Source organism: Podarcis muralis, chromosome 12, assembly GCF_964188315.1.
Source record: "Podarcis muralis chromosome 12, rPodMur119.hap1.1, whole genome shotgun sequence".
NCBI classification, from domain to species: domain Eukaryota; kingdom Metazoa; phylum Chordata; class Lepidosauria; order Squamata; family Lacertidae; genus Podarcis; species Podarcis muralis.
In genome coordinates, this window is record NC_135666.1 from 24,981,881 (window position 1) to 24,994,603 (window position 12,723).

Consider the following 12,723-nt stretch of genomic DNA (forward strand, 5'->3'; position numbering starts at 1 on the left):
CCATCATCACCATCATCTATCAAATAAGTTTTGAAGAGAAATATAAAATGGATGTGCCATTTATGATGGCATTAAAATGTGTTAATGGGGTATTCATCTGACATCTTCCTCCTAAGGAGGCCAGAGGAACAGAAGTGTAGCGTAATTTTTCCTTGGCTGCTGATCAGCGAAGTTTATTTGTCTAATTTATAGGCTGGATCTATACTGACCTTTTAAACATTATTAGAACGACATTAGATATATCATTCTAAAACATCACAGGACGTACTGATAAATTTAAAATGTTTCTACCTTGTTTTGTTGGTAACAACAGTTTCCCTATTGCTGCTTCATGGTTGCTCTGCAACCATGGTTCCTCTGCAACATTTTAATAACGCATTATTAACATTCTAAGCTAAATGTAATGTGTCCATTATGTTGTGTAAATAATTCCTTAACCCTTCCTTAATGTTGTAAACCAGGAGGGAAGATCCACCCATAGCCTGTTTGGAATCTGGTCCTTCCCAGCACCTTATACCAATTTTTCTGGGAGTAATTCTACAATCCTAATCCTGATTCAATAGGATTTACGTTTGAGTAGACATGGTTAAGATTGTGTGGTAAACTAGTAGGATTTACTTTTGAGTGGATATAGAATTGTGTTGTTAATATTTGGCAGGGAATGAATACTGTTTTTTTAAGTAATAATAATAAAATATTATGCGGTGTCCAACTGGTTTTGACCACAAACTATTATATGTGATTTGGCAGAATTTTGGTTAGCAAATTTTGGAATTCAAATGATCAACTTTTGTTGGTACCACTCAAAACTGAATTAGGAATCTTTCTTTTCTGTATAAACATCTACCTTCCCCCTACTAATAGTTTGTCACAGACCACCAAGATTTGGTCAGAGCTAGCATCCATACTGGAGCATACGAATTCTCCAGAGTATTTATACTTTTTTGTGTGGAAATTTTAATGCCCAAACTGGAGCAACTGCAAAGGGTATCTTACTGCCTTTAGGCTTAGACATGGAAGATATCTGCCTAACTTCACATTGTTCTTTGGACAAGAAATATAATGCACAGGGCCTGAAAGTTTTGGAATTTCTATTCCAACACAACACAACACAACACAACACAACACAACACAACACAACACAACAACAACACCACAACACAACACAACACAACAACACAACACAACACAACAACACAACACAACAGCATAACACAACACAACAGTCAGGAGACAGTGAACATCCACAGCAGTGACCAGAGGAAGAAAGACTGCTAGGGGGAACACAGAGAGAAAAAACACCATGGTATACCTTTAGAAGCAAAACCAGATACCATCATCTGCTCTCCTGCAATAAAATATGTCTCTCCTGTATCGGTCTCTACAGCCATAGCAGGCACTGTAATGGTTTGAAGTTACCTCCAAAGGCACACTCTTCCATTGTCTCCCAAGACAGATAGATGCCAACAACAAGAACAATTTATAAATTCTAAAGGTCAATATACAAACATGGTGGAAGTGCTATTGACTACATTATAGTCTCTCCTTCAGTCTTGCCTTCTGTGAACACTTTTGAAGTGTTAGAATGAACAGAAATGGTTTGGTTTCTTTTGAGTGACAATAACAGCTTCATAACACAGAGAATGGCCCTCTATATAATGGCTGTAAAAAATAATAATCAGGAGATCAGAATTAGATAAAATTGTGATAAATTGTTGTGATTTAATCTGAAATCAAGCTGGATTTGAGTTTGTGTGTGTCTTTGGAACTTTTCCCTCTTACCTCATGAATGTTCGCAAATTGGATTTTTAAAAGGCAAAATAAAATTAGAATTGGAGGTGTTAGATGCATAAGGGAAACTTTTTTAATGCTCAGGAATTTGGCAAAAGTCTTTGCAGATTTTTACATTATGAATGGATGTTTTGCATTATTTTATTAATACTATTGCTTAATACAAGTTTGTCATGGCCTTTGGCTAGAACAGTAAATTTATGAACTGAACTATTCAAGTGACTTCTTCATTCCCATGGCTGGAGTGACTGACCAGGATATTACAAGATAATTCAGAAGAATTAATTCAGGAAAAGAGGAAATGCTATATTTGAACATCTCAGCAGTGAGTTCATTGGTGTGTCATAAGCTTCCTCTTTCTCTGCAATTGGGCGGGAGCCCCTCCAAATGCATTATATGTGTGTATAAGTGGGGTGAGTGGGTTGTGTATGTATGCTTTGGCCCTGACACCTTTAGACACTGATTGTTGTTCTAGAAACTCAGACCTTGAGCAAACATGGCTCTCAGGTAAAAATATTTCCTCACCTATGAGGTATAAGACTGTGCTGCATCTCTGTAAAAGACCCACATAGAGTGCATTGCAGGTTATCAATATATTATCAATAAACAGGTTATCAGTTTCAGGTTATCAATATGTAGGATACTTTGACTATTCCTTATTCCCTGGTCTTGAATGGGGTAACTGTGCCCCTGAAGGACCAGGTGCGCAGCCTGGGAGTCATTTTGGACTCACAGCTGTCCATGGAGGCGCAGGTTAACTCCGTGTCCAGGGCAGCTGTCTACCAGCTCCACCTGCTATGTAGGCTAAGACCCTACCTGCCCACAAACTGTCTCGCCAGAGTGGTGCATGCTCTAGTTATCTCACGCTTGGACTACTGCAACGCGCTCTATGTGGGGCTACCTTTGAAGGTGACCCGGAAACTGCAATTAATCCAGAATGCGGCAGCTAGACTGGTGACTGGGAGTGGCCGCCGGGACCACATAACACTGGTTCTGAGAGATCTGCATTGGCTCCCAGTACGTTTCCGAGCACGATTGAAAGTGTTGGTGCTGACTTTTAAAGCCCTAAACAGCCTCGGTCCTGTATACCTGAAGGAGCGTCTCCACCCCCATCGTTCAGCCCGGACACAGAGATCCAGTGCCGAGGGCCTTCTGGCGGTTCCCTCATTGTGAGAAGTGCGGCTACAGGGAACCAGACAGAGGGCCTTCTCGGTAGTGGCGCCCGCCCTGTGGAACGCCCTCCCATCAGATGTCAAAGAGATAAACAATTACCTGACATCTTAAGGCAGCCCTGTTCAGGGAAGTTTTTAATATGTAACGCTGTACTGTTTTAAACACTTGATTGGGAGCCGCCCAGAGTGGCTGGGGAAACTCAGCCAGATGGGCGGGTATAAATAATAAATTATTATTATTATTCCATATTCTGGAAAGAAGGCATAAGAGTTAATAAAGTATGTGTGTCTGTGGATGATAATATTTTCCTATGGGCCTGGAAGTGTATGGGGAGCCTTGTTAACTGTTTTGCGTGGTACCTTTTAAGAATAACCAATTCAGGTTGCAATCCGGTATACACGATTTGTTTAATTCAGTCGGGTTTACTTCTGAGTAAAGTATAGTTATTGTTGTATAAGCCCACACAAGTCCATATAATGTTTAGTAGCCTTTTTAAAGGCAAGTGCTGTACTAAATAGGCCTATTTGGATACGAAACTACATATACAAAATTAGGTATTGAATTAGCAGAGCTGCACATATGGAATTCCTATTTTTTTTTAAAAAAAAATGATGATTGGCTTCCCTGGAAGAGTGGAGGAGGGCTAGATGTACCCCATACTATTCCTATAAAACCAGACAAATGGGATTTTAGCTTTATGCATGGACACTGTGCTGATTTAGGGCAAAAATATTGTGCAGTACCTTGGTTGCCAGAGGATATCAATGACATGGTCCTTAGTTTTTCAAGTCAAGTCACCTTTAATTTATTATTTTTTTATTTCATAAAATGTATACACCTCTTGATTTTTTAAAAACCACAAAGTAGTTTACAAAATGGTAAAACAATAAAATCAAGGAGAAATTCCAACCATATTTAAAAACATACAAAAGTTAAAATACTAAAACAGATTAAAATTACCTTAATTTGCATTTATTCTATTTAGAATATGTTTTTTTCCGTAAATAATAATTATGCATTCAGAGCATGCCACACAATGAATGTGGTGATAGAAAGGACCTCTGCATATGCATATGGTTACTTCTTGGAAATGAATTAATAATGCAATCCTACCCCTGTCAATTCAGAAGTAATTCCTACTGAGCTCAATGAGACTTACTCCCACATTACAGCCTATCTCCCTCTTTATCATCCACAAGCATTTCTGAATCATTGTGAAGAACGATCTCACTGTCACGATACAGAGAGTTTCCAAAGCTGCCAGTGGTTTGTTGTTTTCTACTTCTTCTTTTGTAGAAAATATAGAGTGCAGTACCCAAGCCAATGAGGATGAAGATAACCGGTAGAAGTACCTTTGCAACTCTGCCATGTGCTGATGCAGGAATATCTTCTTGTTCTGTGAATGGGGAAAGATGTATAAATCACACACACAAACTCACAAATAGAGAAACACACACACAAATAGACCCCCTTGTATGAAAAGGAGGGATAGTTGGGTGGTGTTTGCAGCTCATAAGCATAGTGTGCCAAGAACTTACAGACCATTGAAATGGCCACATGACTGGAGGGCATGGAGAGGGGATACAGAAGCAGAAGAGATGCATCACTCCTGTTGCATGTCTGTGTTTAAGTCCTTTCACCACCACACCACCCACCATGTTCCTTTTGCAAAATCCCTCCAACTTTGCTGCATTTGCTCCTTTGTTAAAAGGAATATGGGATTTGTGTGTGGTTCAAACTGGGGCGTGTCCAGAGGAGGGCAACCAAAATGGTCAAAGGCCTGGAAACGATGCCTTATGAGGAACGGCTAAGGGAGCTGGGCATGTTTAGCCTGGAGAAGAGGAGGTTAAGGGGTGATATGATAGCCATGTTCAAATATATAAAAGGATGTCACATAGAGGAGGGAGGAAGGTTGTTTTCTGCTGCTCCAGAGAAGCGGACACGGAGCAATGGATCCAAACTACAAGAAAGAAGATTCCACCTAAACATTAGGAAGAACTTCCTGACAGTAAGAGCTGTTCGACAGTGGAATTTGCTGCCAAGGAGTGTGGTGGAGTCTCCTTCTTTGGAGGTCTTTAAGCAGAGGCTTGACAACCATATGTCAGGAGTGCTCTGATGGTGTTTCCTGCTTGGCAGGGGGTTGGACTCGATGGCCCTTGTGGTCTCTTCCAACTCTATGATTCTATGATTCTATGATTCTATGATTCTATGAGATGGGGAGTCAGAAACACCTTGTCCCTTCTTAAAGAAAAGGGCTTTGGCAGGCTGTGAAGGAATCCAACACAGCTGAAAAAATACTACAAAATGCCAAGGCAATGGTGTACCACCCCCCAGTTATTTTTGTACTACATCTTAAACAGAATACTATTCTGTTCTTTCATGTTCCATCTGAAACACTGTGGAATATTCCATTACCCAACCCCCAATTCTCCGCTTCATAGTGGCAGTTCTGTACCAGAAAGGAGAGTCGTCACCCTTTTCCCCCAGTAGAGAGCTATAATGCCTCCACCTTTTCCCAGAAATTTCTCTCTTCAGCTTTGAACCAGAAGTTCTTTTCTCAGAATGTTTGGTGCAAGGCTCTGGATAGCAAGAATGCTTATAATTTTTCCTGAATTCTTTTCACAAAACAGCCTTACCTGTCTTTTTTGTAGGTGCTTTAGTTGTCTCTTCAATAACTGTAAAACAAAAGATATGCTTATGGTCTCAGAATAGTAAGAAAGTTAGGTATGCAAATCATTATTTTTTAATAAAAAAAATTAGCATAGATTAGCAACTGAGTGAACCAGACTGAGGAGTGAAAAGAAACTTAAGCAGCATCCCAGCAAGCACATCCAGGTGCCATTCCCTACAAAAATGTAGGATTGTTTCAACTGACATTTCATAGCTTGTCATAAGAAGATAAGAAGAGTCTGCTGGATCAGGCCGATGGCCCATCTAGTCCAGCATCCTCTTCTCCCAGTGGCCAAAGAGATGCCTGTGGGAAACCAGCAAGCAGGATTTGAGCACAAAAGCACTCTCCCCTCCTGTGGTTTCCAGCAACTGATATTCAGAAGCATTGGTGCCTCCAACTGCAGTGGCAGAGCATAGCCACGGTGGCTAAAGAATACAGCGAAAATACAGCTGAAGATTAGAAAAAATGTTGGCGTGCCCTCCCCCTACTCTGGCTGGTACTGGTGTTATCTTTGATGGAGAACAAACAATAGGCAGTCATGATTTGGCAACTGGAGCTGGAAAGAAGCCTGATTCACTCTCTGTGATGAATTAAAGCTAAGGGGTTGGAGACACCTCTCCCCTCCAAAACCTAACAGGAAAAAAGATCTGTTGGAGTTTTAATGCTGTGTGCACTTTCATCTTACGCCTCCAGTGATTTTCCTCCCAATAAAACAAAAATCAAAGGTATGTGATCGGACCTCTGGAATCCCTTAGTGCCTGAAAAATGTGGTGTGTGTGACAATATTATAAGAAGCACATTTATCCTTTTATTTTTCAAGCTTTGGGCCCTGACACATCACACCATGAAAATAACATGATTATGCACTTTAGACACGGCATTTGCTTTTGGATGTGCTTCTTTCAATAAACATACCAATAAATATATGTTACTATTTAAAAATGGGAGCCAAGTTTTAAATTTGAAGTGTTTAAATTTGAAGTGTTTAGTGTAGTCACTTAATCCCTTTGCTTAGCAAGATCAGCAATGATGAGCTGAGTTTTAAATATGTCAATGTGGAGACTACTAAATGCTCTTCTCTTTTGAGGAAAATTTATGATATTTACCACACAGCAATCCTGGGGACTGAGAATGATTGTGGTAACCTACATTGAATCATTCCTATACCATTAGATATTGATAAAATGTTAATAACCTTATTAGTTATAAAAGACAGAATATTCTATAGTTAGTAGCAAATAATTAATAGACTTCAGCTTTGGTTCTACCTTCTCTCCTGCCATTTATTATTAGGGAGTATTTAGTTGGTTGGAAGTATCAGTAAAGCCTGTCAAAAGTTGAAAAAAGAATAGGAAGTGACAAGGAGTAGGAAATACAAAATGCAGAGTATCAATTTGATGAAATGTGGCTTATGCTAGAAAAAGGATGACTGACAGTCTAGAAAGATTACCTAGTAAGAATAGGACTAGGTGGAATATTGTTAAAATGCCAAGAGAGAGAAAAGTCCCTTTCTGTAGTAACATGGAAGCCCCTTCCTTGGAGAGCTTTAGGAAGAAGGCAAATAAAGAGTCAAGGATAAACTTCTAGTAGCATAATCTAGTCAGAGAGCAATTAGAGCAGTGTCCTAAGACACTAACTTTAGACAAGTGACTCAGTGTTCAACTGTATCAGAATTATTGTGAAATTCAGCTGAATAGCCATTTAAGACTTACTTTTGCGTCTTTTACATATAAATCCCTTAGAGTATCCGCAGTGCTCCCTGGACCACTTCCCATTGTGGCTGTTCATGAGAATGCAATTCTTATCGCTATCACTGAAAATAGCTTGAGGATCAGGTGTGGACTCTTCATCTTTCCAGTTGACAAAATCCAGTGCAGTGTTATCTTGCCATATCCATTCTCCTAATTATAAAAGTAAAATAAATCCCATAAAGACCATTGAGGAAAAGAGTAGTGCTGCTGCACGATCCTGGATTTGCATGAAGTCAGACTGGGAAAGAGTGGGAGGAAGGAAAGTGGCGGTTTACAACAGCAGCATTTTGAGTAAAGCAGGAATGGGGAAAGGTTTGGGGGAGAAAGGGAAATGGCAGTTGTAAATCATAGGGATGCCATATTTCCAAAAGTAAAAACCAGGCCACCCTGGTTTGAGCACAGTTTTCTGAATGACTTGCCTAAAATCCAGTACAAAGCGCTGCCTTTCAGAAATTCCCAGTAATGTCTGGGAAAATCTGGACATATGGCAGCCCTACCATAGCAGAGGTTTGAGTAAAGCAATGGTGCTTTAAAACAACAGCAAGGTTTGTGTAAAACAGGGGTGAGGTGGAGGAACAGAGAGGAAATGGCAGGTTTATACCACGGCCAAGGTTTCAGTAAAGTGGGTAAGGGGGAAGCTAGGGAGGAAGATGGGGAAGATCTAGGACAGTGTTCCCCAAACCTGGGACTTCAATTGTTTTTGAACCACTATTCCCATCATCCCTAACCACTGGTCCTGCTAGCTAGCTAGGGATGATGGGAGTTGTAGTCCCAAAACAGCTGGAGACCCAAATTTGGGAAACACTTGTCTAGAGGGTTAATGTGGGGGAAATGGCTGGGGTGGGTGGGTGTTGATGAGTGGAGCAAGCAGGGGCACAGCCCCATGTATTATACAGTGGTACCCCGCAAGACGAATGCCTCGCAAGACGGAAAACCCGCAAGACGAAAGGGTTTTCTGTTTTGGAGGCGCTTCGCAAGACGAATTTCCCTATGGGCTTGCTTCGCAAGACGAAAGCCCATAGGGAAATCTCCGGGGACCTGTTTTAAATTGCTGGCGGTCGGGAGCAAAGACTTTCGCCCACAGCCGGCCTTCAGAAGAGGTCCTGGACCTCTTCTGAAGGCTGGCGGGGGGCAAAAGTCTTTGCTCCCCCCCGCCTGCCTTCCCGGGACAGCGGAGACTTCTCCGCTGCCCCGGGCGATCTTAAAATGCTGGCGGGCGGGAGCGAACGCTTCGCTCCCGACCCCCAGCATTTTAAAATCTTTGGGCGAGTGTCTGCAAGCCTCGCGCGCCGGGCAGGAGGTCCCGCCGGGTGCGCGAGGCTTGGGGCGGCAGCCTGTCACCCGAAGCACGGGGAGCCCTCCGGAGGGCTTCCCCTGCTTTGGGCGAGTGTCTGCAAGCCTCGCGCGCCCGGCAGGAGGTCCCGCCGGGTGGCAGCCTGTCACCCGAAGCACGGGGAGCCCTCCGGAGGGCTTCCCCTGCTTCGGGCGAGTGTCTGCAAGCCTCGCGCACCCGGCAGGAGGTCCCGCCGGGTGCGCGAGGCTTGGGGCGGCAGCCTGTCACCCGAAGCACGGGGAGCCCTTCGGAGAGCTCCCCTTGCTTTGGGCGAGTGCCTGCAAGCCTCGCGCGCCCGGCAGGAGGTCCCGCCGGGTGCGCGAGGCTTGGGGCGGCAGCCTGTCACCCGAAGCACGGGGAGCCCTTCGGAGAGCTCCCCTTGCTTTGGGCGAGTGCCTGCAAGCCTCGCGCGCCCGGCAGGAGGTCCCGCCGGGTGCGCGAGGCTTGGGGCGGCAGCCTGTCACCCGAAGCACGGGGAGCCCTTCGGAGAGCTCCCCTTGCTTTGGACGAGTGCCTGCAAGCCTCGCGCGCCCGGCAGGAGGTCCCGCCGGGTGCGCGAGGCTTGGGGCGGCAGCCTGTCACCCGAAGCACGGGGAGCCCTTCGGAGGGCTTCCCCTGCTTCGGGCGAGTGTCTGCAAGCCTCGCGCGCCGGGCAGGAGGTCCCGCCGGGTGCGCGAGGCTTGGGGCGGCAGCCTGTCACCCGAAGCACGGGGAGCCCTTCGGAGAGCTCCCCTTGCTTTGGGCGAGTGCCTGCAAGCCTCGCGCGCCCGGCAGGAGGTCCCGCCGGGTGCGCGAGGCTTGGGGCGGCAGCCTGTCACCCGAAGCACGGGGAGCCCTCCGGAGGGCTTCCCCTGCTTCGGGCGAGTGTCTGCAAGCCTCGCGCACCCGGCAGGAGGTCCCACCGGGTGCGCGAGGCTTGGGGCGGCAGCCTGTCGCCCGAAGCACGGGGAGCCCTTCGGAGAGCTCCCCTTGCTTTGGGCGAGAAGTCTCTGCTGCCCCGGGCGATCTTAAAATGTTGGCGGGCGGGAGCGAAGCGTTCGCTCCCGCCCCCCAGCATTTTAAAATCTCCCCGGGACAGCAGAGACTTCGCTCCCGCCCGCCAGCATTTTAAAATCGCCCCGGGACAGCAGGGGCTTTTAAAATGCTGGCGGTCGGCAGCAAAGCCCTCCTGTCCCCGGAGCTTGCGGGGCGGGAGGTGGGAAGAAGGGCTTTTTTTCCCACCGCCAGCCTTCAGAACAGCCTTCTGAAGGCTGGCAGTGGGAAGAAAAGCCCTTGTCCCCCCCCCCCCCCAGCCTTCAGAAGAGGTCGGGGAACAGACTGTCCCCGGACCTGGTCTGAAGGCGGTTTCCCTAGGAACGCATTAATTGATTTTCAATGCATTCCTATGGGAAACCGTGCATCGCAAGACGAAAAACTCGCAAGAAGAAAAAACTTGCGGAACGAATTAATTTCGTCTTGCGAGGCACCACTGTAAATAAATATTGAATGTTAAACCATTACCATCTATGTTTCTGAACAATCCTATCCAATAGTCAGAATGTTGGGATTGCTGAGTATGCTCCATCAAAAAGTTCAATTCAGCTGAATCTTCTATAGAAATCAAGGTGCTACCTAGGAAACATCATACAAGTAAAGTAAACTCATTTAAAAATTGCATTCCTGTTTTAAATTTTATTTATTCATTTTCATTTATTTAAAATATTCCCATTTTAATATATTTTTTAAAAAATATAACTGTAACCCACCTTGGGACCTTATGGTGATGGGTAGGTAACAAATCACCATCATTTATGTATTAGATATGCACTGGTAGAGCTAACATGAGGTTTGATGGGACTCTTGACAGCCCTAGCAAATGGTCCTTGGCAATAATGAAGTTGTCAGGAGTGTTGATGAAAACGCCTGCCCCCAGGATGCAGGAATGGTGAGCTGGGTGGCAAAGTCCCTTTCTTAGTGAAGCCCTTTTTCCAGGCAGCAAGGACTCTGGTCACCTCATCACCCCTCTGTTTATCTCACACCCTTGGCCAATCTCTCTTCCTCTCACTTTACCTACAGGCAGGCATGTGCACTGCCAGCAGCAAAAATCAGCTTAGCAAGAAAGCACTGCTGCTGCCACACACCATTTTTGTTCCCCCACAGTGCTTCTCTGGCCCCAGTGGGGCAACCTTCTGTATGGGCTCAGAGGTACGGTGGAGGAAATAAAATGGCGAGCCACAGCAAGTGGAGTTTCTGGCTACACTGACTATCCTGCATGCTTCAGGTGAGGACACATGGAGGGGAGCTGTCCTTCAAAGTGCTTGGATCATCAGCCAGTGCCTGAGTGTGCTGATGCCTGATACCAGGCCTGCATATCAGGTTTTCTAAATATCCTTTTAATAATAAATCTTTCTGTTGCTGGATTCAGAGAGTAAGAAAGAAGCTGTTGTTTGCGGTGAGATCTCATGGGAGCCTCCCAGAGCCAGCATGAGAATTCTCTGCCTTGCATAACGGGCAAGACAGTCTCGGTGTGCTGGCTCTGGACAGGTAGGGGTGGTTGTGTGGGTGGTGGTTCCAGGGTTGTTCTGGCTTTACATGCAATCCCTAGAAACCAACCCCCCTATAAGTCATCTGTACCTCCAATGAGTTCAGAGAGATATGCCAGGTTTATTCCCTTCCTGATTTATCATCACAGCAATCCTGGTGGATAAGTTTAAACTGAAAGGTGGGGATTGGCCCAAGAGTACCCGGTAAGCTTTGTAAGTGAGCAGGAATTTGAACCCCTCTCTCTCTGGTCAAAGTCCAAGGCTGAAAGCCTGTACCCACTTACTTAGCTATAGGCCCCATTGAACTCGATGGGACATACTTCTGAATACATGCTAGGATATGTATAGGACTGCACTGCAACACTAACCAGTGTACAATACTGGCTTTGGACACTAACTAGGAATCTTCTAGCATGGAAAAATCACATTGTGATTTGAATCAAAATGACACCCACCTAACTGAGTACATTTGAAGGATGCATCCGGCCATCCATTTGAAGGCTGGTTGATTTGATAGCAATGAGCCCGAAAAGGAATCCAAGATCTCTGGTCCTCTTTTGAGTCAGGGCATTTCCCTGGGACTTGTGGAGCCTCAGTTGGGAGTTTACCTATTATGAAACAAATATTTTATTTTTTGAACAGGTATCTTAGAAACCCTTAAGTACCAGAGATATGCATAAGATTTGAACAAATCCAAAATCTTGAGGTGCACATGAGTATCTTGGAGGAATCCTGGAAATGTAGAAGGTGAAATGGGAGGTGAAACTCTGCAAATTTGCACATGTCAAAGAAGTCTCCCTAAAATAATAGGTTTATAGTTTCTGAGTACTCCTGGATGCTTACTCACAGTAATGTCAAATGAGGCTTACTCCTAGGTAAATGTGTAAAGAATTGCTGTCTTAAAACACATGCCTGAGTGTATTCAGTTGCTAAACATGGTTACCTAATAATGGATTGTTTACTGCAACCTCTATTCTATTTTTGCTTGCCTATTTATTATATCCTGATGGTTTGAAAAGTAACGTTTTATTCATTCCCTACGAAAGAGGCAGAAATGTCAATAGTACATTTCTCAGCTTATAGTACAATAGTACATTTCTTTGCTTACCATAGTAGTGCTCACAGAAAGAGAGGTATGCTTCATTGCAAGTTCCGGTTTTCCAGTGACCATCAATGTCTAAATAGACACAGGCTTTTTTCTGCTTTGGCTCCCCAGGGGCCCAGTTAGTATATACCAGTCTCCAGTTGCTTATCCACTTATATTGCTCATCAGTCTGAAATCCAAATTCACAGTGAAATAACACATGCTGGCCCAGAGAAAGCTTTTAAGTTCATTTTCCATGACATGAACTCCACAACACTTACTTTTCTTTCCCTTTCATTTTATTTATACACACATTTCATCATCCTTTAGGGGATGAAGTCTGGGTAGTAGTACTATACTTATGATGTCTGAAGTCATGAGTATGAAACAATTCTGAG

At 44.5% G+C, this 12,723-nt stretch overlaps 1 protein-coding gene across 1 annotated transcript in view; it reads right to left on the minus strand.

Annotated features, from left to right (window-relative positions):
• Positions 1–3,763: 3,763 nt before the first annotated feature.
• LOC114607132 (macrophage mannose receptor 1-like) overlaps positions 3,764–12,723 on the minus strand; it is a 38,009-nt gene continuing 29,049 nt past the window's right edge. The window contains exons 25-30 of the mRNA XM_028750003.2: positions 12,350–12,515; positions 11,697–11,849; positions 10,220–10,330; positions 7,348–7,536; positions 5,601–5,639; positions 3,764–4,360 (exon numbers count right to left, since the gene is read on the minus strand). Of these exons, the coding sequence (XP_028605836.2) occupies positions 4,131–4,360; positions 5,601–5,639; positions 7,348–7,536; positions 10,220–10,330; positions 11,697–11,849; positions 12,350–12,515 (888 nt within the window). The 3' untranslated portion in view covers positions 3,764–4,130. The remainder of the gene's footprint in view (positions 4,361–5,600; positions 5,640–7,347; positions 7,537–10,219; positions 10,331–11,696; positions 11,850–12,349; positions 12,516–12,723) is intronic.